Here is a 24869-nt window from a genome sequence, read left to right on the forward strand (position 1 = left end):
GGATGGTCCTGCCTGCCGGGGCTGTGGTCTAGTTGGGGAAGATGGGTGAGTGGAGAGGTAATAACAATACAGTGAGACAAATGTGATTAGGGAAAGAGCCCAAGAACGTACATCTAACCCAAATTTAAGTCCAAGGAAAGGCTTGCAGGAGCTCATTCCTGAGCTGAGGCCCAACATGAGAAAGAGACCATTAGCAAGGAGGTGGCCTATTTCAGGAAATGCAAAGTCCTCTGCTGAGAAAAAGTAGAATGTGTTTAAATATCTGCAACCTATTCTGTACGGTGGAGTGTGGTGGGAGCGGGTGGTGCCAGCAGAAGAGAAAGAATTTCACTTTCACGCTGTGATAAGGAATTTGGGCTTTATACTACAGGCAATGGGGAGCTCGTGGAATATTTTAAACAGGATAGTAACATGAAGCAATTGTTTACAAAGAATGTGAATGTATGTTTTCTATTGATGCATAATGACTGACCACAAACCTAGCTACTTAAAACAGCATTGCTTGCCTAGCCAAGATGGCACGCACAATTAGCCATCACAGCCATCGGATTGAACCTGAGTACTGGCACTGTTGAAATTGCTGGGGAGGAGAAACCCTGAAATATACATTTGCCACAAATTGTAAGCCTAAACCTAAAATCAAGTCTTCAGATCTAATACAGGAAAAAGTGAAGGATGCCACAAAAAGGCAATGCATCACATCTAGAATGTGGGAAATCTAGGGCACAGCTGACTGGGTTTCTTTAACTAATTAGGAAAAGAGGGGGAGTGGGAAAATGTTCTAGATATAAAAGACTTAAAAGACATAAAAACCACAGGTAATATATGCATCATTACTTGGATAAGCCAGCAGTCCATTTGAAGACTATTTTTTAAAATATATATTTTATTGATTTTTTAGAGAGGAAGGGAAAGGGATAGAGAGCTAGAAACATCAATGAGAGAGAAACATCGACCAGCTGCCTCCTGCACACCCCCTACCAGGGATGTGCCCGCAACCAAGGTACATACCCTTGACTGGAATCGAACCTGGGACCCCTCAGTCTGCAGACTGACACTCTATCCACTGAGCCAAACTGGTTTCAGCAAGACTGACTATTATAAATTAATGAGTTTTTGATAATTTTGCTAGGTGTCATAATGATATTGTGGTTAAAAAATACATTCGTATGTCTGACCTGAAGAAAGGTTTTTTGTCATGAGGAAGGAGGTTGGACCTCCTCTGACCCCCACATTTCCCTCAGAAAGAATGAGTCACCCCCTCTCACATGTTCCTTCATGTGGCACTTTATGGATGAGTGTAAGTACTTCCTCTTCTGAAAAGTAAGCTCCTTAAGGACAAGGATGCTTCACCTTCCATGCTACAAATACCAACAAATCTTAGGATGTTCTCCAAACCCCTAATTCATAAGTATTCACTTGATTTCATGACTGTTATATTTTAACAGCTGTCCTAAACTAAGGATTCTCAACTACAGGTGATCTTGCCCCCAGAGGTCACAACGGGGGGGGGGGGGGGGGGGGGGGGGGAATGCTACTGGGTTAGTGGTTAGAGGCCAGGAAAGTAACTAGGCATCCTACCTGCACGGGACAGTCCCTCCTGCCCCAACAAAGCATGATTGGGCCCAAATTGCCAACAGTGCCAGGTTGCAATACCTTGCCCAGCTCCATGATCTGTAGGTTCCAATTCCTGTGCATCTTTCAAATCTGTCCTACCCCAGTGCCTTGATTCAGGCCTTGACATTTCCCACGGAATAACACAACAGGCTCCTAAGCCATAGTCTTCAACCTAATCCTGTTGCTCCCTTGGGAGGGAATGTCCTCCCCTATCTTACAAGCACCCTCTCATCTTCAAAGTTCAGTATCTCAAATATTAAATACTTTGATGCCTTCCCTGTCTGGCCCACTCCTCCTCCCCCTCCCAAGACTACTTAGAGACCTTTTGTCTGTAAATACCCCATCACTTAACATCTCCCCCAAAAGACCTCCAGCCTCTACGAATAACAGCACTTAACCCCGGTGAATTAATGTATGATCTTACACTCTCACTGGCACTTCTTGTGATCAGAACTGGAAGGTGAGAGAACTGGACTGGGTTGGCCAGGAGGCAGGGTAGAAACTGCGGTCACGGGGGCCTACTGAGCTGTCTATGAGGCTAGGCACAGAGCTGGTTGCTGGCCTCACAATTACTCTATAGAGCCAGCAGGCTAATCTGTGCTGATGGCCTTTGTTAGATTTCAGTGTGTCAGAGACTCCAATGTCTTGTCGACTTGACTTCTTCAGGTTTCAAGAGACATTGATATGGAGCGAGAACCCTAAAGGGGCCAGAATACTCAAGAGAGGAAATGCCAGAGTCCAAGAAAAAGTCGGGAACTGCATGTTGGCTTTGGCATTATTTGGATGCACATGCAGGACGAGTGAACGTGTTTGTTTAAAAAGAAGCCATGTTTTCCTGTGCTCGCTAGCTTTTGCTCATACATTTTCAGGAACAGCTGATGAACGATCCCTCCCAGAACTGCTGTCTGTTGGGAGGAGGTGGGCAGGGCAACCTTTTCTTACAGACACCATCTTACATTGTTATGATTAACAAATTAAAAAGCCTGGCGAGGTCTTCTCTCTCATGCTTCTCTCTGATGTGTGTGTGTGTTTTGTTCACTTGCTGTTGTAGCCCCAGAGCCTAGAGCAGTGCCTGAAACATAGTAGGCACTCACAATATATTTGCTTAAATAATGGATGAAAACACATTCAAAAGAAAGTTTTGCCTTTATTAATAAGAAACCAGTGATGTTCAGTATAAAATAACATTTTTTAAAAACGTCATGTCTTTTAATATGTTAAGTAACCCTTTGTTGCAGGGACACTTTGAATTGATGACAGCCATGAACCCTCTCTTCCAGCTCCCACCCCATCCCAAACCCAAACACATACAGAAAATTTCAGGAGGTTCTGAAGCTTCCCTGAAGTCCAACTATAAACTCCTTAGAATCATGACTTAGAATCATGATTTCGTCCCTATTCTAATGATTCAAAGAATATATGACTCAAATATGTCTTTCCCTCTCCCGTTAGCCAGTCAAACATTCAAGAGATTCCATCTACAAAGGATTCACTGATTAGAGAACGTTAAGTTCTATATTTGCAGCTGAGAACTTGATAAACATCCACATGCAAGCTAAAAAATCTAGTTAATAATCCAGAGATTTTAAAAAGTATACATGTTAGTAGAGAATAATCCAAATATCTGGTAGAGTGAATTTTTCACTTGTGAGCTGAAAATCCCGGGTAATAATCTCAGAGATAGAAAAACATGATCTATTTCACATAGAATAAACTTTTTAAAATTTTATTATTATTATTATTATTATTATTATTATTATTATTTTAAAAAGAGGGAATATGCATATCTGCTAAAGTGAAGTTTTCCATTATAAAAAGAAGTCAAATACCTGGTAATAAAGACTACCCAGCTAAAAACAGAATATAAAACCAGTAAAACAACAATGGTGATTTGACTGGGTTTTATTTCAACTGCACACTTCATTCATTGTCTGTAGGAAAACTGGGGTACATCTCGATGGGCAGCAGTCACAGTTATTAAGCAAGTAAATACGCCATGATGTCCGTGTCCTCCTTTATTTCTTTATGTCTTCGGTCTCATCTGGCTCTTTCTCTTGATGTTCTCTTTCCCACCTCATTTCTTTTAACTCTTGTCTGTATTTCCGTTCAATGAACCGCTTCTGATGGGCCATCTGGGGAAAGTTATCTGACACGAGGAGATATATTTTATACTTAATAAAGGATAGCCACTAGTGCAAACTAAACACATACACATACAAACACACAGTCATATGAAATGTAGACAGCTGTATTTTGTAAGGCAAGAAAAAAAATGTTCATCTTCTCCCCCTATTCTTTTATTATTCAGAAATACATGGAGGTCTGGATCAGTATCCCCGATTCTAGATCACAATTTCTGATGTAAACTGGAGTATAAAAAGCGCAGAGACATACAGCAATGTTAAAACAGACATGCGGCGGCAGAATGACTCTGGGTGGGCATCTTACCACAGTTCTCTTAGCAAGCAGAGATTTTCAGGAAAAGAATAAAGGATAAAGCAAAATGGAGTTGTATATTTTCGCAAGCTCAAGGCAAAAACATCAAACAAATAATGATATCATCACACCATTATTTACCAAGAATTAAAGTTTCTGAAGGGAGCAAGAAAAGATCAGATGGGAAAAGGGAGGCTACATTCTCAGTCGCTATTTCTAGTCATTCTATTTGTCAAGTTCATCATGAGAAGCCCAGAGCTGCATCAGCAACAGCAATTCCAGGAAAGCACTTTTATCCGTGAAGGAGACACAGCGCTCAGGAGCAGAGCTGAAGCCAGATTTAGGCTGAAATCTGACCCCGTGCAAGGGTGCTGACAGAGTCGAAATCCTGATTAAGATTTTAAAATCTTACAATTCATTTGCGGTCTGTGGCGAGTGCAGCAATAGGTAAGAAATCAAATATGGAATGAGAAATAGTCACTTTACACTCTTGGTCAACAAACACACACTTCAACAACAAACATCACAATGGGAGCCAAGCGAGATGAGAGCCACACAGCTATCCAGTCACTCGGGGGAGGGACTGTGCGACACAAGAGGTACTACTTCACAGATAAAGTATGAAGAATCAGAGGATGATTCAAAACACAGCATGCCAGGGGGAAACATTTTTTGTGTCTGTTATGGTTGAAGCATAATAAAAGTGTATACATATTAGAAATAAGTATACACAATATTCTTAAGTCCCCCCCTTTTACACAGTATCCCATCCTCTCCCCAGACGGGAGAAGGGACAGGGACAGAGTGGCAGGAAAAAGCACCTGAAAGGCAGGTGGTCAATCAGTCGAGATCTTGACTAGTCGAGATCTTGAGAGTCAGGATTGATTTTAAACAAAAAAGGAACACAATGGCATCCGTATTTTAGAACTAAAACAGTAATAAAATCCTATGCCCCAAAAGATACTAAACTGATTTTTTTTTTTTTTATGATATAGTTTCTGGCATTTCATAGGCGTATTTATTTATTTTTAAACTGATTCTTTGTGTGTCCTATAAAACAGGTTTCAAGTATTATCAATATTTTCAAAGATATAATTCAAATCCCGAAAAGACAGCTGTGGAGCAAGTTTCTACTTCCTCAGTAACTTCTATTGTAAAACTTAATCCACAGTTAAAACAAAATCCTCCTACTCAGATCTAATCACTGATAAGCTTTGAGAGTATGTCCTTATGACTCTTTTCCTATGAAGTTCGGTTATACTACACACATACATGCACATGTAAAAGTGTGTAGGTGTTACCCAGACACACAAACACGTAAACACATGCCCCCTTCCTCCCTTCCACTGCAAGAATACAGTGAACGTATGTTTTAAGGATATGCTGGTTTCCATTTATTCTACTGTAAGCACTTTCCCATATTATTAGCCTTAGAAAACCACAGGGTGGGGCTACAGTATTACCAGTTTTACCATTGTATTTATGGAAAATAATATAGTAATTAATAAATAATAATATAAGAAGAAACTCTGTTTCGAGTACTCACAACTGCACACCCCTTTTCCACGATGAGATTGTTACAGGTTATTCTTAGAGGTTTTCATTAGCTTTCAGGGATAAAACAGCCTATTCTGAGACTGCCCCATACATACTGGTAGGAGTGAAGTGCTTCAACCGCTGGGAACCTCACTTGCATTTCAATACATGATTGTGCATTATATAGAATAGATGTAAAAGCTCCCCACCAGTCAACTGAAACTCTCAGTGAGGATCCCATGGTCGCTGGACAAGGTCACACAGCTTCCACCCCACTGCCTCCTCCCCGCTCCCCCTGCCTAGGGAGCTGTGGTCTACTGGGTTCCCACGCTGCTGGCCCCTGCCCTTCCTGGAATCCCCCCAGTGCTGAGAATCTGGGCCTCTTCACTGTCAGCTTCCTGCACTCTGCTCTCTCCCACCTTCGGCTGGTACTGGAAGCATAACTGAACTTAGAGCATAATCGAATAGCTTAGTCATGTTTTGCCACAGGTTCTGCTGTGCAGCACAATACACCTCAGAAGAAAGATTTCTTGCACTTAGACCTTCAATTTAGAAAAGTCTATGCAGTTCCCTACATGAGCAATTATGTAATTGAAGTTCCTTCAATCCAGCCATCCCACTCTGGGAATCTCTCGCACAGAACTAGTAGTAAAAGCACGAGTATATACATATTTACTGTCGACAGTGATGAAAAACCAGCAACAAAATATCCACCAATAATCAAATAAAGAAAACCTGAATAAACTACTGGACATTTACAGCATGAATTATAATGCAAACTGAAGCCACTACACCCCACAAGGCTGCCCAAAATGAGCAAGAAAAGAACGATGCACATGAGTATATAGATATTCCATTCCATAGAACAATGGCCAAAAACTAAAAGGAAAAAACCTTTGCATGTATATGTTTTATAAATCTATAGAGAGAAATACATTAGATTGTTCACATGGGTTACCTGGGTTGAGAGTGTGACTCTGTGCAAAAAAGGGAAGTGAACATCAAAAGGCACTCAGGGACACTTTTATAAAATTATTAGCCATTTATTCATATCTCACATTCTACCGCACTCTCTGTGAAGACTAATTATGAAGAAAAGCGGATCACATTTTATCAGAACTTACCATTTTTCTGTTTTCCCATTTTTCTCCCATAAAACACTCATTACATTATGAACATATAATCATCGAAAAAGAGATAGGCTTACATTTTTCAAGTGCATCCATGGCTGCTCCCATTTCCGCTTGCTGGATACTGTTAAATCAAATATAGGTAAGGTACATTTTAATTTATAGAGTTTTTTTCAAAAAACAAATAGTAAGGCTACACATTATTCAGGCTGATTTTCATGTTTGGCACAGTAAATTTATCTGATTACTTCCCCTGTCACATTCTGAACTGCAGATAGGAATATACACAAGGGCATGCAGAAATGTCATTTATTTGCTCAAGCCTGTTTAAGTTAGTCGTTCCACACTTTTAATACTGCAATAAAATGCCTTCTATTTATATTACATTTGAAGTATTTCCTACTTAAATTTGAATATCCTCAGTGTAAAGCTTCAAGAGGCAAAGAGTAAAAAATATAGGTATAGGCAGACTTCTAATCACTTCTCAGTTTAGCACACAGATTAGAGGGTTCAAAGAAAGGTGATAACACACAAAATTCTTTTCACCGGGAGACATCAGCATTTCCACAAAGCTCCAGCCGCACTAAGACATCAAATGCCTGATGACGTCACACAGGACACTTCCTAAAGTGCTTGCAGCAACGTACCTGTGCACCAGGTAATGTGGTTTTCTCAAGGCAGCCAGAGCCCCTTCGGCAATTTCCCACACCCAAGGCAGATGCTCAAGTGTGGGGGGCTGGGCTTGGTGGGGACATTAAACCTTGTGATTCACTTTATTACCCTCGAACGTTCTCTACTCTAGACTAAGGTGACCAGACGTCCCGCTTTTGGCTGGACAGTCCCGATTTTTAACAATTTGTCCCGCGTCCCGCAGTGTTTTAAAAAAGGACGTCTGGTCACGTTACTCTAGAGTCTAGACAGACTGCAGAGTTTGAAAATGCCAAGCAGGGTCTTCTCACGTGAAGAGATGGAAAGCAGCTTCTCCTACCTTGGTCCCTTCCCACAGCCTATTCTTTCTCCCTTGAAGTAAACAGCCACCGTATAGGTTCTAGCATGGGACGGCCCCACGGTCTGCAGAGTCCTGAGGGAAAGGAAAGAAGGTCAGTCATGGGAAAGTGTTATTCCGTTGTTATTGCTAATATGTAACTCCAAGAAAAACATGTACTTATTGCTTAGACAGAGGAAGGAAAAAGTGATAAGAAAATTAAAGGAGTAAATTCTGTATTTGCTAAGCCTGACAAATACAGAGAGCTTTTGAAATAGGAAATTTTAAAAATTCTAACACGGATTTGTATACATTCCCCTCCCCCCCAAAAAAAGTATAAATGGAATAAATTACAAATAGTATCTGAAGGCTAACAGTGAGGCATAACATAGTTTTAAGGAATGTCGAAGCCTGCATATTCCAAGCATCATAAAATGAACTTTCCTCAGCGAAAAGGGAACCATATTGGTCTGTTCATTGTTTTTCAGTGCTCAGCACAGCTGAAAGCACTAAGTATCTGGGCAATACACCTCGAGCCACGTCTGAATGGTTTCACATCCTTTATGGACTCTTCCTGGTGTCTCTTATCCTATCTGGAAGATCAGAAAATGCATTTAATTTCTGAAACATCCGAGATCCTTTCAGAGGCATGCTATAACGCTGAGCACACAAGTGCCGAAAAACAACACTCCAGGTACTCTGCATCTTAATGACGTGGTGCAGATCTCAGAGGCGGGGGAACTGATAACTTCGCGGAAGAGGAAATTAAAAGTAGCCGACAAAAGAGAATGGAACAGACCAGTTCATCTTGGGAAAACTACGTACAACAAGCCCTCCGTCTCGATGAGGGACAAGCTCACCGCGGGCTTTTGCTGGGGACTTGTAAGCAGGGAGCCGTCATTTCCTGCGGGTTTACATCTATCTCCGCGGGATGGGAGCACGCGGCCGCCGTAAGGTAGCGCTTATTACAGTAATCATGCCTGCGCCACGAGAAGTGTACCCTCCCCGGTTTGTTTCTTCAACTTTAATTATCACTTTGATGAGGGAAGACTCGGAGCCTTTCATGGAATTCAGTTGGGATATTCATTATGCTTATTAGGCACATATGAAAGTGCTATTTCTAAACACGAGGAGTTTTTTTTCTCCAATAAAGGAAACGTTTAGCGGTGACAGTTTCTTGGGACAATGTATATAGTAGCTTGCTGTGGGGTGACACAAATGTTTCCTGGCCTCAGTTTTTCTTTTAGGGAGAAAGCCTCTATTGTGTGGTGGCTGTTAAATAACAACATATAAGAGGATTTTAGATTTCCCTGCTGCCACTCTGTGTTTTTTCTTGAGTTTTCAGAACTCGGAAAAGGTCCGAGGCAAGGGGGCTTCTATTCCCTATGGAGTAATCACACAAGTGTGTGTGTGTGTGTGTGTGTGTGTGTGTGTGTGTGTTCACAACCTTGTATGTATAGACAAGCGGTAAACCAGCCCTGGGTCTGGATTTTTACATCCTCAGAAGCGCACATCCAGATAACGCTTTGGGAGGCACTCCACCTATTTGGATAATTCTTCCTTTTTGTAATTCCTCTTTGAAACCACCTTCTGAATCAACGTGTGAGCGCCTCAAGATAATTACTCGGCTTCTGAGTCAAACCTGCTGTTTTCATCAAAGCCAGAGTTACGTGTATAGTGAGTGCCCCGCATTCCTATTGAATTTCTGGTTATCACTCAGAGAATACAGATTTGTCACTAAAGGTATTCTGAAGTACATGGCTGCTTTTGATACACATTCTGAGAAGAAAAGTTTCCAATATTTGAGTAACAGCAGCAGTGAGAACTGCCCGCTTCTCACAGTGACGGCCTGAGAGAGCGGGTCTGTCAGGCCACAGGGAGAGGCCGGCAGGCTGCAAAGGGGTGGACAGGGACACCCAAGTCCTGTTACTAATGAAGCAGACACAACCTTCCAATCCAGACACACAGCAGAGGTTACAAATAATAATAAGACGGCCAGTCTGTGTTGCTCAGTGGTTGACCATTGACCTATGAACCAGGAGGTCATGGTCCGATTCCTGGTTCAGGGCACATTCCCAGGTTGCAGGTACAATCCCCAATAGGGGTCATGAAGGAGGCAGCAGTCAATCAATGATTGTGTCTCATCACTAATGTTTCTCTCTCTCTCTCCCTCTCCCTTCCTCTCTGAAATCAATAATTAATATATATATGTATAATTCTTTTAAAGAAAGATATAAAAATGTATGTAACAACTATTTCATCTGAATTGCTCTCATCTCGGTCTCCTAACCTTAGTATGTCTTCCTCACAGGGAGTGGTTCTAACAACATTATAGAGATGGGAAAAGCTAATATAATCAAATGTGACCCACTTACTTCGAGCTGTAAGACTGAGAGGCCCAAAGAGTTTCAGTGTTGGGCCGAGTCAGAGTTAAGAAGTTTCAATCTGGGATCCTGATTGTGATCACCCACAGTGACCAGTTTTCCCTCCATGCAGCCAGAGCATCATCTCTAAGCTCCCTCATCTGATGGACTGTGGGCCAAGAGTACTCACTTGTACAGAGGAATGTCTGGTTCTTTTCCTTCCGTCCTAAGTGTCAGACAACACTGCTGAAGCTGGGATTTGGGGTCATTCCAATCCTGGTTCAAAATGAACTCCTGTAGCAAGTCCCCAAAGAACATTTAGTAATGGGTTCTGAGATCACCGTGCGAATTGCATACAACCAATTTAAATTTTATACGAGCTTACTTTTAATCGTGGAAAGAAACAAACATTCATGAAAGTATGAACATATTCCAAATCCTTGTCAATGTACAGTGCTGCAATAAATGCTGAAAAAGAGAACATTTAAAAATAAATACAATGCCACTGCCATCTACCAGGAAGATAACATTACCATTTCATCTTTCTTTAAACAAGAACTCTTTATCACTAATATCAGAAACAACAATATAGGTGTGTGATTAAGATGCAAAGTCATGGAGTACAAAGACCAAACAAAGTTTGGCTAAGGGCTAAATTATGTTAGTGAAGATGATAGACTAAATGCTATTGTACAGCAGGGGGATAATGACAACTGGAAACACAACAGTGTTATAACAGCAAATAAAACTTGAAGATCAGATATGACATCAGAATGAGCACATCCTTGGGGCCTGACATTCTCAACACCAATCTTGAGGAGGTCACCCATTTACAAGGGTCTGAGCTACATTTCAGGAACAGAAATGAGATAATTTATACATTCAATCTGCTCAAGCACAGAGAAATATTGGACTTAATGACTATAACAATATATCTAACTTTCCATTAATAAATGGTGATCTCAAAGACAATTTCATTAAAAGTTACCTTAACCAAGTAAACAAATAGTGAGGTTTTTTTAAAGAATAAAAACAGCCTTCATTGAGCTAAAAAAAGCCAGTGGGAATGTTCTCTAAACTTATTTAATAATTTTAATCTTTAAGTTAGTTTATTTTAATTGAAAAACAAGTTTTTTTTAGGTTCCTTAGTCAGACTGCCTTTACACTTTGTAAATGAGTAGCTTTTGAATAGTAGACTTTAATATCTATATATAATTCCAACTGTTAAAAATATACTAACATTAAAAAGTTTCAAGCCTCAGGGTAAGGCCACTCATTTTTAAGTATTATCAGAAACAGTAAGTTATGTGTATAACCCTTTAGTTAGCTATAACAGGATTATTCATAATGCCAAAAGACCATAACAGGGAGTGTAAAATATGACATCTGTCCATAGAGCTTTGAGCTCATTCAAAACAACGGTTATTAGTTTTAGTATTTAGTGAGTAAATTACCTTTCTTTCTTCTATGCCCCTATTTTTTGCTGCTGGGTGGCAAAGAAAAATCTGATTCACTATTACAATCTTCATATTTTGTTATTGCATCCCACAGGGATGTGGTGGCTGAGCATTAGGCTGGAGGGATGTGGAGGGGGACGCAGGGTGCACCATTGAACACAGACTGAACATAAAATGCATTATCCAAATGTCTTATTTTCAAATGATTCTCCTCCAAATAAGCTTTGGAAGAAAGCATAAATACAAGTGAAAATAGGAAAGGTGTCTTTAGTCAGAACATAATAGTAATGAGAAAAAGGAAGATGAATGTTGGTCCTTTTGATTTCGACTGCATTTGCAGGTTCAATCACCTCCCTGCAGTGGGACTCACATTCCAAAAGGTCTGCCAGCGTCTTGGTCCTCAGGGCCACGGGCCTCTTGGTCTTGTCGTTGGTGATGGCGTACTCCTGCATGCCTAGCTCCTCCGCCACCTTAGCTTGAGTCCTGTTATTCACCAGAGAGCTTCGCAGCAACTGGCCAAAAGGAATGGGGGTGCATTTAGAAACCAATTCACTTCTGGTGTCTCTGGACAGAGGAAGTGAAGTCTTCAGCTGTGCACCCCCTACTCCCAACCCCTACTCCCACCCCTGGGCAGCAGTGACAAACGCCATACACTTCAAACTTCTCCCTAATAGCTCCCTCTACTCCAGGACTTTGCCTGACTGACATTTAAATAGCTCATGTGGTTGTTTAGTTGCAGGGGCCAGTGCTGGGATGCTGTACTATTTTAAAGGTCATAGTTTCCATTAAGTGTAATGCTATTAAACGAAGGAGCATTAAAATGGTTTAAAATCAACTTTACTGAAGTATAATTTACATACAATAAAACTCACCATTTAAGTACAGCCAGATGAGTTTTGACAACCTTCTACGGTTCCATCACCCCAAACAAGTTCCCTGTGGTCCTTTGCAATCAAGTAATACAATCCGCCTCCCACCCGGCACACTCCACTTGCTTTCTACCCGGGAGCATTAGTTTTGAAAGTCTGAAGTAAGCTTCAAGTTTCTCGGCACTGATGCTAATTTTGATATTATAGTATTTGGGGAAGTGATGTTTTAGTAAGTACTATTTAAAATATTTAAATTATTTACTACATTTTTACTTTTATTATTTTAACGATTACTACTACATACCCTGAGTTACTGTTTTTCAAACTGAGACCCTATATCTGTAATCAGGTGAAAATACAATTTCCATATTTTAACTTCACGAACTCAAAACAAAAATTTCTACTAGGAATTTCAGTAGAGTCCTCCATTACTATCCAAGTAGTAGCACGAAGCAGTGCGTGAAAATCACGCAACCAACCCATGGAAGAGGTGCCCATAAAGCATGCCTGGATTGGGAATTAAACACTCACTCACCACTCACACTAGGGGGAGAGGGGAGGGAGACACATGGCAGGAGGGGGAGATACAAAGATGGGAACTCACCCAACAAATCTAAAAATAAGTGGCCCCAATTTCTCAGATTTGGGGGAATAATGTATCCACAACTAGGACTTTTCTAACAACAGGTATAACACATTCTTAGTCTGCTACAATTCCTCGCTGCTTAGAAACATCCCTGACACCAGGGCCAAGGAGTGGGCAGAAAGCAGCTGCCAGCGGGACTGGTTTTATATCATACCCCTGCCGCTCCACATCCCGCTTTATTAGATGCAAGTTTTATGCTCTCTGGCTCCATCGTGTCAACTAAGCTTATGAAAATCTGGATTTATTCTCAATGCTTGAGATTGCATCCCTGACAATAGATAAATAAGAAACAATATGTTCTTAATTTGTCTGACAATGATTCATGAAGCAGCATTACAACTTGATCTTCATAAGCCACGCTTGCTGTTGAGTTACAGACTATTATTCTTTGCTTGTATTTGCTCCCTTCCTCCTCCTATTTCTCCCAACTCTTTTCTTCAATACAGTGTTTCATTAAAACTAATATCCACGGAGAAGCTCAAAATTAAAAAGGCCTAGCACATAACATTAATAGGAGACCCAACCAATAGGGAGTCCACCAGCCTAATATCTTGTAATCACAGAATAACTGAGCCGGAAGGGAGACATCGTTTTAATTTGGATTTCTACTGGCAGGGGCGGGGTTCTCCAAGCAGAGGCCCTGAGGGAGTAGGAGGGCTATTTTGAAAACATGGCTATGCTGAGCAAGTCGGTTCTCTCTCAAAATGTGAGTTTGGTGAGAGGAGAAAACTCTTATTTAGGCTGCAATAGGGAGATTCCATGCCTCAGAATCAACAAGCCTGATGCACACACATGAGCACACTTGAGCCACCGAACATCACCCATCACTCGGCTCCACAGCCTCCTGCCCACCCAGTGCTGTGCAGCAACGCTGTCTGCGGGGAAGAAAGCAGTGAAGATGATACAGGAATGCTCCGGTTTTATTTAAAATACACCCTGACAGGTCTCAAAGCCGCTGGATGGCCAGCTGGAAGTGAGATCTTTTGTCAAGACTCAGAGCCTGAACTAAGTCTGTGGGGGGAAGGAAGCTGTAAGTCACCCATATTTTTAGGGTCAGTGCACATTTAGATGAGCTGAAAAGAGGTAAGACCTCACGCTTTACCTACACAAAAAGTTCCAATGGCAATTCTTTAAGTGACAACTTGCACCCTTGGCCTTTGCTGCTCTCTGCTTCCTAAAGAACCGTGCTGCCTGCCAACCAGTGGGATCAAGGGGATGGCGAGGCAGACCACTACCAGAGGTCATGGCAGCGTGGCGGGCTGTGTGGAGGTCGAGGCTAGGCTGCGTCCTGTGCTGAGAGCTGAAGCCCACGAGATGATCAGCAACCCAGGCTGCCCTCTGGGGGCTGCTAACCTCTGCCTGAATCAACACAGACTGGACACCAAGACACACTGTGGAGGCTGCGGTGATGCACCCGCCACCGGAGGACCTGCTCAACACAAACGTTTCAGAGGCTCACTAACTGCTGCATCAGGTACTTATGAGAGACGGGGCTCAGGCCTCTTCCAAGAACCAAGGAATTAGAATTTCTGGAGATGTGACCTGAACATATGCATTTAAAAATTTTTTCATGTAGTTGAGATTCTGACTAATATTGAGTCAGAACTGAAAAAGGATGAGTCTGCCAGGAGAGTGGGTGCTGTGGTCTGAATCTCTGTGTCTCCCCAAAATGCATATGTTGAAATCCTAACCCCTAAAGATGATGATTTTGGGGCCTTTACGAGGTGATTGGGTCACGAGGGTGCAGGCCTCATGAATGGGATGAATGCCCTTATAAAAGAAGCCCCAGAGAGCTCTCTAGGAATTCTTGTGAATTTGTCTTCAATGCAGAATGTTCTGTATACCTATCCACTGTCTCCAAAGCTCTCCATTTTACCAAATGCTGAGCTGTCTTCCTTTTTAACCAACTGCCCCCCGCCTCCCAATTATTTTTATTTTAAAATCCCCAGAAAATGTGAAGAAAGCTGTAGTTCGGGCTCTCTGTAAAGCTGAGGGGAAAAAAAACTGCCGGGTTCCTGATGCACTGGCAGGGACCCAAATAAATATCCCAAATCTCAAAGTCTGTTTCTGAGAATTCGGGATGTTTTCTATTATCTCAGCACAGCAGTCTTTTATAATTAGTTTAAACTTAAATTTTAATGAGGAAAAGGTTTATTGGTTTAAAACAAGTAAGAAAAAAACATGTTGGCATTCCTCCTTCAACCACCCTCTCCATTCTTGATGCGAAAGAGGAACCCACAGCTGTGGGACGTGAGCTACCAGAGGGCCACCTAGTGTGAAATAAGTAGACTGTGATTACTGCTTGGAGGACTTTAATACAAGAGCGTGGGGTGAGAGCAGAATATATCATTGGAAGTGACAGGGATGTGCCGCACAGGCCTGTTACACCGAGAGTGTCGCCAGATGCTCCTCGGCTCCCGTGGTAACTAAAGAAAAGGTACACAAATGCGAGCAGGCAGGATGCAGAAGGCAAATTATACCAGTGACAGAAATGTCTACCCAGGAGGCTGTGGACTCTATCCTCTCAAGGCGATTTTGTGGGTAGGGTACCGTTTGTCTGAATGATTTATGCTTAGTGCTCGGGAGGAGGGAGGAGGGGATTAGATCACCCGTTTTCAAACTTTTTATTTGGAATCCTTGCTTTCCCACTCTCCTAAATGATTCCACTGAAAAGAAAAAAAAGGAGAGGAAAAAAAAAACTCTGCAAGTTCATCTCGCAAGTGCACACCACCGAGGTAGGCATGGGGTTAGTGGCTATTTTTAGCTCAGTATCTTATAGCAAAGGTTGAGAGAAAGAATGAAAGAATTAAAACCTGAAAAGTTAAAACCTGAGAATGTGGGAAGACAGGAATCTTGGTCTGAGTAAATGCTCTTTATGTCTTTCTTACTATACTTGCCCGTACTCTACTGTGTTTTACCCCCAAAAAAACCAAAAACTTCAGGCTCTGAATTAGAACCGCTTCCTTCCACATTCCAATCGAATCCGGTCATCCTGGAACAATCACATAAGCCCACTGTTCCCTCCCCAGGAGGCGCTTTCACTTTTACTTGTAAAACACTATGTTTTCCCCCCATCAGTATTCAAAGCCTGGAAACATGATTTCATTCTCTCCGCTGTCCTTATTCACCGTAAAACCAGAGTGCGAGGCAATGGCTCAGAGCTAACGAACGCCTCTCAGTGCGAATTACTGGCTGTGCGTTCTTTAATCACAATAATGAATAATTTGCCATCAGCCTCCAACAAATTCAACTGTAACAAATAATCCCCCACAATTTTTAATTAATTTTAACCTCTAGACATTCATAAATAAGTTTTCAGCTTCTTTCCTGAAACGTGAAACAGCGGCCACTTCCTTCCAGGGCCACTTCCACTTCTTTCTTCCTACGACTGAGCTGCCTGAAAAACTCTCTGTCACTTATGTCTTCACATATGTCAGGCCCTGCTGGGCACACAGCAGTAAATAGAAACATGCTCTCGCAGAACTTGCAGGTTAGTGGGATAGGCAAACTGAAACAAGCGCCAGGAAGGAAAGGCACACGGGGTTTGGACTGGGGGCCACGGGAAGGCGTCCCCTTAATCCGTGAGTCATATCAGAACTGACATCTGATGGAACTGAAGCGAGGGCTGGAAGCAGGACGGGCTGCAGGCAGAAGAACAGGCTAAGAAAGTGTAGCTAAAGGGGTGAGAGGAAACCCCGAAAGGACAGCATGACAGAAGCCAACGCGAGGCAGTGTTTCCAGGACAGAGGAAGCAAGCACTCTCACCACTGAGAGTTAATATCTGCTGAAACGTGTGTTTAACTGATGACAGATCATCTTTGTTTTGCCAGCAGATCTGTTGGTCCTATTGACTTTTACCAATGCTTTCTATGAATATCTATACTAATAAAAGGACGTTCTTCCAAACGTCCTTCCAGACAAAGCCACAGTGGCCGACCGAGGCTCAGGCAAGCCACTGCCAGGGCCGGCCCGAGGCTCAGGCAGGTGGTGGATGGCAGCTGCCGCTGGAAGGGCCCGAGGCTCAGGCAGGCTGCAGATGGCAGCTGCCGCTGGAAGGGCCGGGCTAAGGCTCAGGCAAGCCGCAGTGGCTGTGAGGGCCCAGGCTCAGGCAGCTGTGGCGGCTGGCAGTGGCAGCAGCAGAAGTGTGATGGGAGTGTCCCTTCCCCTGATCAGCCGGTTGACTCCCGCAGAGAGAGGCCAGACTGTGGCTTAGGCCTGCTCCCCACCATCAACAGGACATCCCCTGAGGGGACTGTGAGAGGGGGCAGGCCAGGCTGAGAGACACCCCCATTTTTGTGCACTGGGCCTCTAGTAGTTAATAAAAACCATCCTATCTAATAAAGCGGGGATATGCAAATTGACTGTCATGCCGTCACAAAGATGGAGGTGCCTATAGCCACAAGATGGTGGCACCCAGTCCCCTCAGCCCCGCAGGAGCTCCCCAGTCCTATCAGCCCCCCTAGGGGGGTGGTAGGTACGCAGTGCAGCCGGACCCACCCTCAGGCCCCCAGCTGCCCAGGGCCGGCCCGAGGCTCAGGCAAGCCTCAGATGTCAGCTGCTCAGCCGCCCGGAGTGGCCCAATGCTCATGTAACCAGGGCCGGCCTAGGCTTGCACTGCCAACAGTGGCAGCAGCAGGTGTGATGGGGGTGTTGCCTGCCCCTGATGGCTGGTTGCCTCCCGTCCCTGAGAGCTCCCGTACTGTGAGAGGGGGAAGGCTGGGCTGAGGGACCCTCCTCTCCAGTGCATGAATTTTCATGCACCCGGCCTCTAGTCATATAAAATTTTGCCATTTATTAACATTTTTCTAATAAGCTATCCAAAACCAGGCATTTTAAGACAGCAAGGCTGATGAACACATTTTGGATAAAACTACAGTTATGGTACTGAAATGACTTTGGAAAGAATACAAAACTGGAGTTTCTATCATAGTCCTGGTTTTATTTTTATCCAGACCTTGGACAAAACAACTTTCTGAGTTTTGGTTTCGTCGTCTGTTCAATGCTGGGGTGGGGGTATAGAGGTGTTTATACAGTGAGTAAGATGGGAAGCAGTAAACTTACTGATCTACAATATCTCACCTCCACAAAATCCTAGAGTTCATAAATAACTTTCTGTGAATACAGGGGTGAATGTGTATACTTAAGTCACACATTTTCAACAGTGGCCTCTATATGGCCATAAAATGAATTACTACTTCAAGCCATTTGGTTTGGTTTGGCCATTTCTCTGACCAACCAGATATTCTGACAGCTACAAAGTCTATTCCCTAATGGAATATACTGAAGGAGCATTTATTGATTCCCTAACATAAAGCAAGATTTTAGACACTAGTTTATTTCTAATATATGCTTATATGTTCTTAAGGTTTAAATATTAATTCAAGAGGGAAACAATTTCTTTTCCATCCAAAAGCAGTTAACTTTGGTAATCAAACTGTTCCTTTTAAATTAAATTTAAAATAACAGTACTGCGTATTTCCCATATAATGATTCAAGGGGCATGGTCGAAGCACAATAATAAATATTCATCGAGTGAGTAAGTGAAAGGACTGTATTTTGTTGGGCTTAGAAATTCTGCTGAGAAAAATCACATTTAAACATAGCAAATCACCATATTCTCTCTAATTCTAATATTTGTATCTCATAGAAACTATTCCCAGGGTTCACGGTTGCAGAGATAAGATCCAATTCTATTCAAAGCAAAACATGCATAAAATCTGTAGAAATGCAAAGTACAAAAAACTTGTTATTTGCATCAAGCATAATAAAAAAAACTGCATTATAGTGCACTACTAATGCAAGCCTCCCCTTCCCAAGGGGATACTTTCCAAGATCCCCAGTGGATGCTTCAAACTGCAAACATACCCAAACATACATATACTATGTTTTCCTATATGAATTTGAATTTATAAAGTAGGCCTAGTAAGAGACTAACAACAATGACTAATAATAAAATAGAAAAATTATAACAATATACTGTAATAAAAATTATTCTCTCTCTCTTTTTCTCTTTATTTTTCTCTCTTTCTCTCAAAATATCTTACTGTTCTCTACTCACCTTCCCACATAAAGGAAGCACTTTATGGCTTCTTTTTGGCATTTCCAAGTTGCCAGCTCTGGGGCCATTAGGTAAAATAAGAGTAACTTGAACACAAGCACTGCGACACCATCACAGTCCATCTACTAAGAGAATAACGGGCAGATAGCATACACAGCAGGAATATGCTGGCATGTCAAACTCACGCCGGCAGGCCACATAGATTATATGCTTGCAGTGATTCACATACCAGGCAAGAGTGGAACGGCACAAGATTTCGTCATACTACTCAGAACTGCACATAACTTAAAATCTTTTCCTCAAGAGCACAAGCTATCAGCTTACCTATGCCTCTTTATAACATTTAAGATGGTTCTCCCTTGTATTTATATAACTTAAACTTCATGTATGAGTAAATATATACACATAATAGACAGATGATAGATTAGATAGATAGATGGAATTTGTAATTGTTTATTTACATTTTCAACTTCTAACAGTTTTTAAACTCTTTATGGGTGGACTAGATGTTAACTAATATTTGTTCCCCCCATGAAGCCTAGTTCAATGTTTTGCACAAAATAATCATTAAATGAAAAAGTAAAAAGTAAGTTCTTATCGCATATTGGTTTGTACACAATTTGCATAAAGAAATGAATAAAAACATATGATATGCATGCTAAAGCCACCAAGAACTAAGTCATCAATTGCATAAGTAGATATCTGGCTCTTCTAACCTTCTATTAAAGCAATCCTATTGGAGGGAATGACTTAACACAAACTCACAGTTAAGTGTCCTTCATGATGATCTGGGAAATGAATGAATAAGTACTCTGTGGCTACCAGCTGCATTATGGAGTCTCCTAGGAATTCCATCCTCTGGTTGTGGCCTCTGAATAAAGAAACATCAATGTAAAGAGATCAATTAGTATTTATGGATTTCAAAACAACCAAAAATTTTTTAAAACGACAATATTATAAAAGGTAATGTATTTATCTTGATTAAAGCACAAAACTAAATACAATTTCCTAAGACCTGAAATTGAAAAGAGATCTTAGTCTATATAGGTTGAGTTTCAAAAAAAAAAATAAATAGAGTACTTTCTAAGTATTAAACAACTGCTACCATAAAGACTGGTATCTAGTGCCTGGGGAGTATCAATTGAAAGATAAACGATCTTGCACAATCTCTACAAAGACAAAACAAAGCAAAAGGTCCAAGGATTTTCTTTACTAAAATTTATCTCTTTAATTGAAATATGGGGTGGCAAAAGTAGGTTGTGAGTATGCAAAACAGAGTTTATTGTTGTATTATTATTTATTTTGTATTTTCCCATATGAACAACTGACCTACTTTTGCCCACCCCTGTATATACCCCATTAATCAAATCTGGAATCTAGTTTAAGAATGCTAAAAAACTACGACAAGATTCTTTCAACTTTACAGTTTAAAGAGAGTTGTGAATATTTGATTTGACAAAAAATTGAAAATAAAACAGCATGCTAAGAAATAACGTTTTGGTTATGCTCTTTATTATTATACTAGCTCATCTTTAAATCACTCACGTAGAGCAAGGGTTGGAGCGCCTAATTCAGCCCATAGCCTGATTCTGTAAATAAAGTAAACTGGGACCCAGCATGCTCATCCGTTTATATTTTTTCTATGGCTGCTTTTATGCTACTATGGCAGAATCAAGTCACTGAGACAGAGACCACTGGCCTCTAAAGCCCCACATATTTAATATCTGTCCCTTTACAGAAACAATGTTTACTTCCTTCACACTTCTCTATACTTAATGGAAAAATCAGATGCATGACATGAAACCAAAGTAACTGAATTGGAGCATATCCCCTGGTCCATGCCACTGTCTGGCTACTATCCATCTCACAATTTCCTAGAATTATGAAGTCCCAACGGTTTGGGACTGTTGGTTTAAATGGTCGCACTGGGACGACGTGGGTACTTTTAACTCACAGGGTCAGATGGTTAAATCCCACAGTTCTCAACGTGAATGCTCTTGCCAGAAGCCGAACATGGGTAAAAATTACTCCAATTGCTTCCTCAAACTCCGTAAGTTTCTGTAGGACTGGAGAAGTCTCAATAAGCTGTCGATCAGTATTTGGCTCTTGCAGCTACAGAGAAAGAGAAGTAAAAATCATGCATAGTTTTTGGTTACAACAGTAATTATCAATTCTAGGACAGTGTTTTACAAATTCCTCCTCCCCCGGGTGGAAATTTCTGAAAGGCCAGTGAACATGGAAGGCTTCTTTCATCCTTTAGAATGGCAAACAAACCTAATATTTAAAGAGGGTTCAAATAATATTTTCCAATCTTCTATCAAATTTCAAGGCCAAGTAATGTACACAGATAGCTCAAAATCCCAAGCATTAAGCTAACTCTCCATGGGGAGGCCAGCTGAAGAGTTGCTGGTAGAGAATATATGTACATATTTTCCAGTGTATAGGACGACCCCCTAATTTTACAGTTAAAACATAGGTTTAGGCCTATATTCGCTGTATAAGACTACCCCCCACTTCCGAGGCAACACCAGTTCTTTTTTTAATAGACCGCCTCTCTGACTCTGGCCAATCTGAGCAGGCTTTTTACTAGAACACAGTGTAGCTTCGGGTATAGAACATGTACCCGGTCGTCTTATACGCCGGAAAATATGGTATCTAGTAAAGCAGAGGCTCTTCAACTTTAGTGTTCAGCAGAGCCTTGCAGGGCTTGTTAAATGCACGTGGACAGGTCCTAACCCCTGAGTTTCTGCTTCAGTGTGTCTGGGGTGAGGACCAAGAACTGGCCTTTCTGATAAGTTCCCTCCTGGTCTGGAGACTGCCCTTTGAGAACCACTGCATGAGAGTAACTTAACCGCTGTGTGTCTTTTAGGGACCAGCCTACTTTGGCAAATGAGCATCTTTGAAACTGGATTCGGCTTGCACTGGAGAGCATTATGTCACCAGGCAGGTGCTCAACATAATAATGAGCCTCTGACAACTGGCAGAGAGCAAATATGAAAAGTGTAATTGAAATGAACATCTCTAACAACTTTGGGCAATTTCATACTAAGGAAATATTTCTGAAGTACTTTGAATTAATGCAATTTATTACTTTAAAGCCTCTCGTGAAAGTTCAGTCACTAATGATTATTTTTATTATATATACAATATGCATATGTGTATAGGTAACAATATGCACATATGAGTATATATATGTATACATATGTACACATCTATGTATATCTCCAAAGTAAAATGGAAATTAAACAAAGAATAGTAAGAACTTTTAAACCAACTGGGGAAAAGGATGTCACAACGTGTAGATCTTTTAAATTCTAAAATCTGAGTAAAAAGTTATCACATTGTACAAAGTTTTAATTTATAATATGTTTTTATGCAATCTGAGTCAAAGCCTTCAATTTTTAAGGTCCGAATTAGGTTACAATTCAGCAATGTTAATTTAGTATTTGCTCTACTTTGTAATAAGCCCAGACCTGCTTGTATATTTTCTCCATAACAGCGGGCATGTAGACATACTATAGTCAGCAAAAGCTTTGAATTTCACTTTTGCTTTGGGGAAGCAGATCTCAACCACACAAGTAGTTATTTCTGCCCTGGAAGGGAAGACACATCCCAGACCCCACCCCCAACCCCCCAACCCCCAGACCATAAAAATGCAATGTATGGGGTCCTTTTACTATCTGTTCTGAAGTTTTCCAGTTCTGACACCCCAGCTTAAAGTCAGAATGAAACTGAAGGGAATCTAAGGATAAAAGCAGGACAGGGGGTTAAAAAAGCAAACTAAAGTGACACCAACACCGGGAGCTATAAAGCTCACTGCAGAGCAGAGGCCACACTCACCTGGAGTGGGTGGAGAGGATAATTGAGCCAGACTTCTCGCAGGTCCTGGAAAACGGAGTGATGGCTTTAGTGCTCAAGGGAGCCATTTAACACGCTCTAGAGTACTAAATAAAATGCTGTTATGTGGAATCCTGAACTATTTCAGATGCCGACTCCACTTATTGAAAATTCAATAGCGCTAGCAACTAATTTTTTTTTAAGTGTACTCACCACACCAGCTGCCTATTAGTGACTCTAATTAGCCTATTAAGCAGGGGAGGCAAAGAGCCACCCCATCCCCAGGAATGAAAGACACCTTTTAAAACGAAGTTACACGTTTGCTTAACCTAATACCACTGGGTAAAGTGGCTACTTGAATCCTATTTTTAGTTTACCATTCCCCAGAAATGTGCATCAGCTGTGCCTTTTGTGATCAAATGTCCCTAATTTTAAGCAGTCGGTCATTATCAAATAAGCTGCTTGAAGACAGAGGGAAGACATCCCACATCTATTATAGTTCCTAAACACGGAGGTCGGTAAGACCACACCTGAACTGCGAGTCACTGCAAATGTTTACTTAAAACACGGGAATGAGTGAATTTTGTGGAAAAGCCCTGTATATTATTTAAGCCATTGACTTAAGTCTACAGGGAGTTATAATCAGAACTTCCTCAGGATCAAAGCGGTTTTCTTGCCGTTTCAGACCCTAGGGAGGCTCTGACTGAATCTACTTCTGGCCTTGATGTTCGGTTTTTGAAGTAAATAATGAGAGGTTTTTTTAAGAGGGAAAAATATTTTTCAAAAATCTAAGGATGGGGTGAAGTACAAAAATTACTATCACTTGTGACACATGATGCCAAGGGGGAAAAATACCTCATACTTTTGTACAGCTTGCATCTTAATAAAACACACTTGGGGTGGGGTGTTTTCTGTTTTGGTTTTTTTTGCCAATGTTTAAAAAAAAAAAAAAGGCTTAAACATCAAACTATTCTTTTAAGGCATTTTAAAGGACCTCTCTTAACCAACTTAACAACCAACCTTTCCCTTGAATTCTCAGTGGCATGAATTATACTGAATGTCATTCCCTTCTTGCAACTTCCTCCTGTTCTCAGTGCTCACCTTCCTCCTCCCACATCCGAGGGAACCTTCACCAGACCTCAGCCTCCCTCCAGACCTCACCACTACCAGCTCCTCCCATGTCAGCCACCACCTCCGTTTGGATGCCTTGTTCGTCTCTGCAGAAGTTCTGACCTCTGATCCAAGTGCCTTCATGAGCATCTTTCACCTTACATCCAAATGACCAAATAATCACCTTTCACCTTGCCTTAACCGGGGAGTACGGTGTTAGGGAAGCCTGCCACGCTGGAGGCAGGCAGCCCAAGTGCAACCCTCATGCTACGTCGGCCATGGCTTAACCTCTCTGAGCCTCCCTTTCCTCAAACACAAAACAGCATCTCGGTACCTATGCAAAGTGCTCTCTGATGCCTTATGAACATTAACTCAAAGCACAACCCAGTTCTGGCACAGAAAATGCTACTGTCAAGAATGAGGACCTTAAACAGCAACAACAAACAGCTATCTCTTCAAACTACCTCCCACCTCTGAAGCTCAAAATTTTAAGACTTCCTGACTCATCTTTCTCCTATGTATTTTACACTAAAACACTGTGGTTTCTATTTAATGGCTGGGGCCACCCATCTTGGTGTAACAGCATAACCCCTCACTCACAACTAGACTATTTTCCACTGTGTCCATCTCCTTCATCTTCTCTGCACCCGGAGACGAGATTCTGCTGCGCCTGGGTGTCAGGGAAAAGGTCCAGACTGGAATCCCAGTTCTACCCTCCATCGGCTTTTAGGCAAAGCCTCTTCCTTCAGTTTTCTCTCAGGGAAAATGTTCATTGACTCTTGGGAAATCTATTTGTGCATATTTTTATTGAATAGCTGTTTTACA

At 41.6% G+C, this 24869-nt stretch overlaps 1 protein-coding gene across 3 annotated transcripts in view; it reads right to left on the reverse strand.

The window, feature by feature from the left end:
• Nucleotides 1-3501: 3501 nt before the first annotated feature.
• DROSHA (drosha ribonuclease III) overlaps nucleotides 3502-24869 on the reverse strand; it is a 101185-nt gene continuing 79817 nt past the window's right edge. For all 3 annotated transcript variants that reach the window (XM_084881031.1, XM_084881032.1, XM_084881030.1), the window contains 9 exons: nucleotides 22938-22982; nucleotides 21052-21209; nucleotides 19863-19968; nucleotides 11895-12036; nucleotides 10453-10535; nucleotides 10258-10361; nucleotides 7708-7800; nucleotides 6797-6843; nucleotides 3502-3763 (listed from right to left, as the gene is read on the reverse strand). In XM_084881031.1, coding sequence (XP_084737157.1) covers nucleotides 3633-3763; nucleotides 6797-6843; nucleotides 7708-7800; nucleotides 10258-10361; nucleotides 10453-10535; nucleotides 11895-12036; nucleotides 19863-19968; nucleotides 21052-21209; nucleotides 22938-22982 — 909 coding nt within the window. In that variant the 3' untranslated portion in view covers nucleotides 3502-3632. The remainder of the gene's footprint in view (nucleotides 3764-6796; nucleotides 6844-7707; nucleotides 7801-10257; nucleotides 10362-10452; nucleotides 10536-11894; nucleotides 12037-19862; nucleotides 19969-21051; nucleotides 21210-22937; nucleotides 22983-24869) is intronic.

Source organism: Pipistrellus hanaki (assembly GCF_964339955.1).
Source record: "Pipistrellus hanaki genome assembly, chromosome: 4".
Taxonomy (NCBI): domain Eukaryota; kingdom Metazoa; phylum Chordata; class Mammalia; order Chiroptera; family Vespertilionidae; genus Pipistrellus; species Pipistrellus hanaki.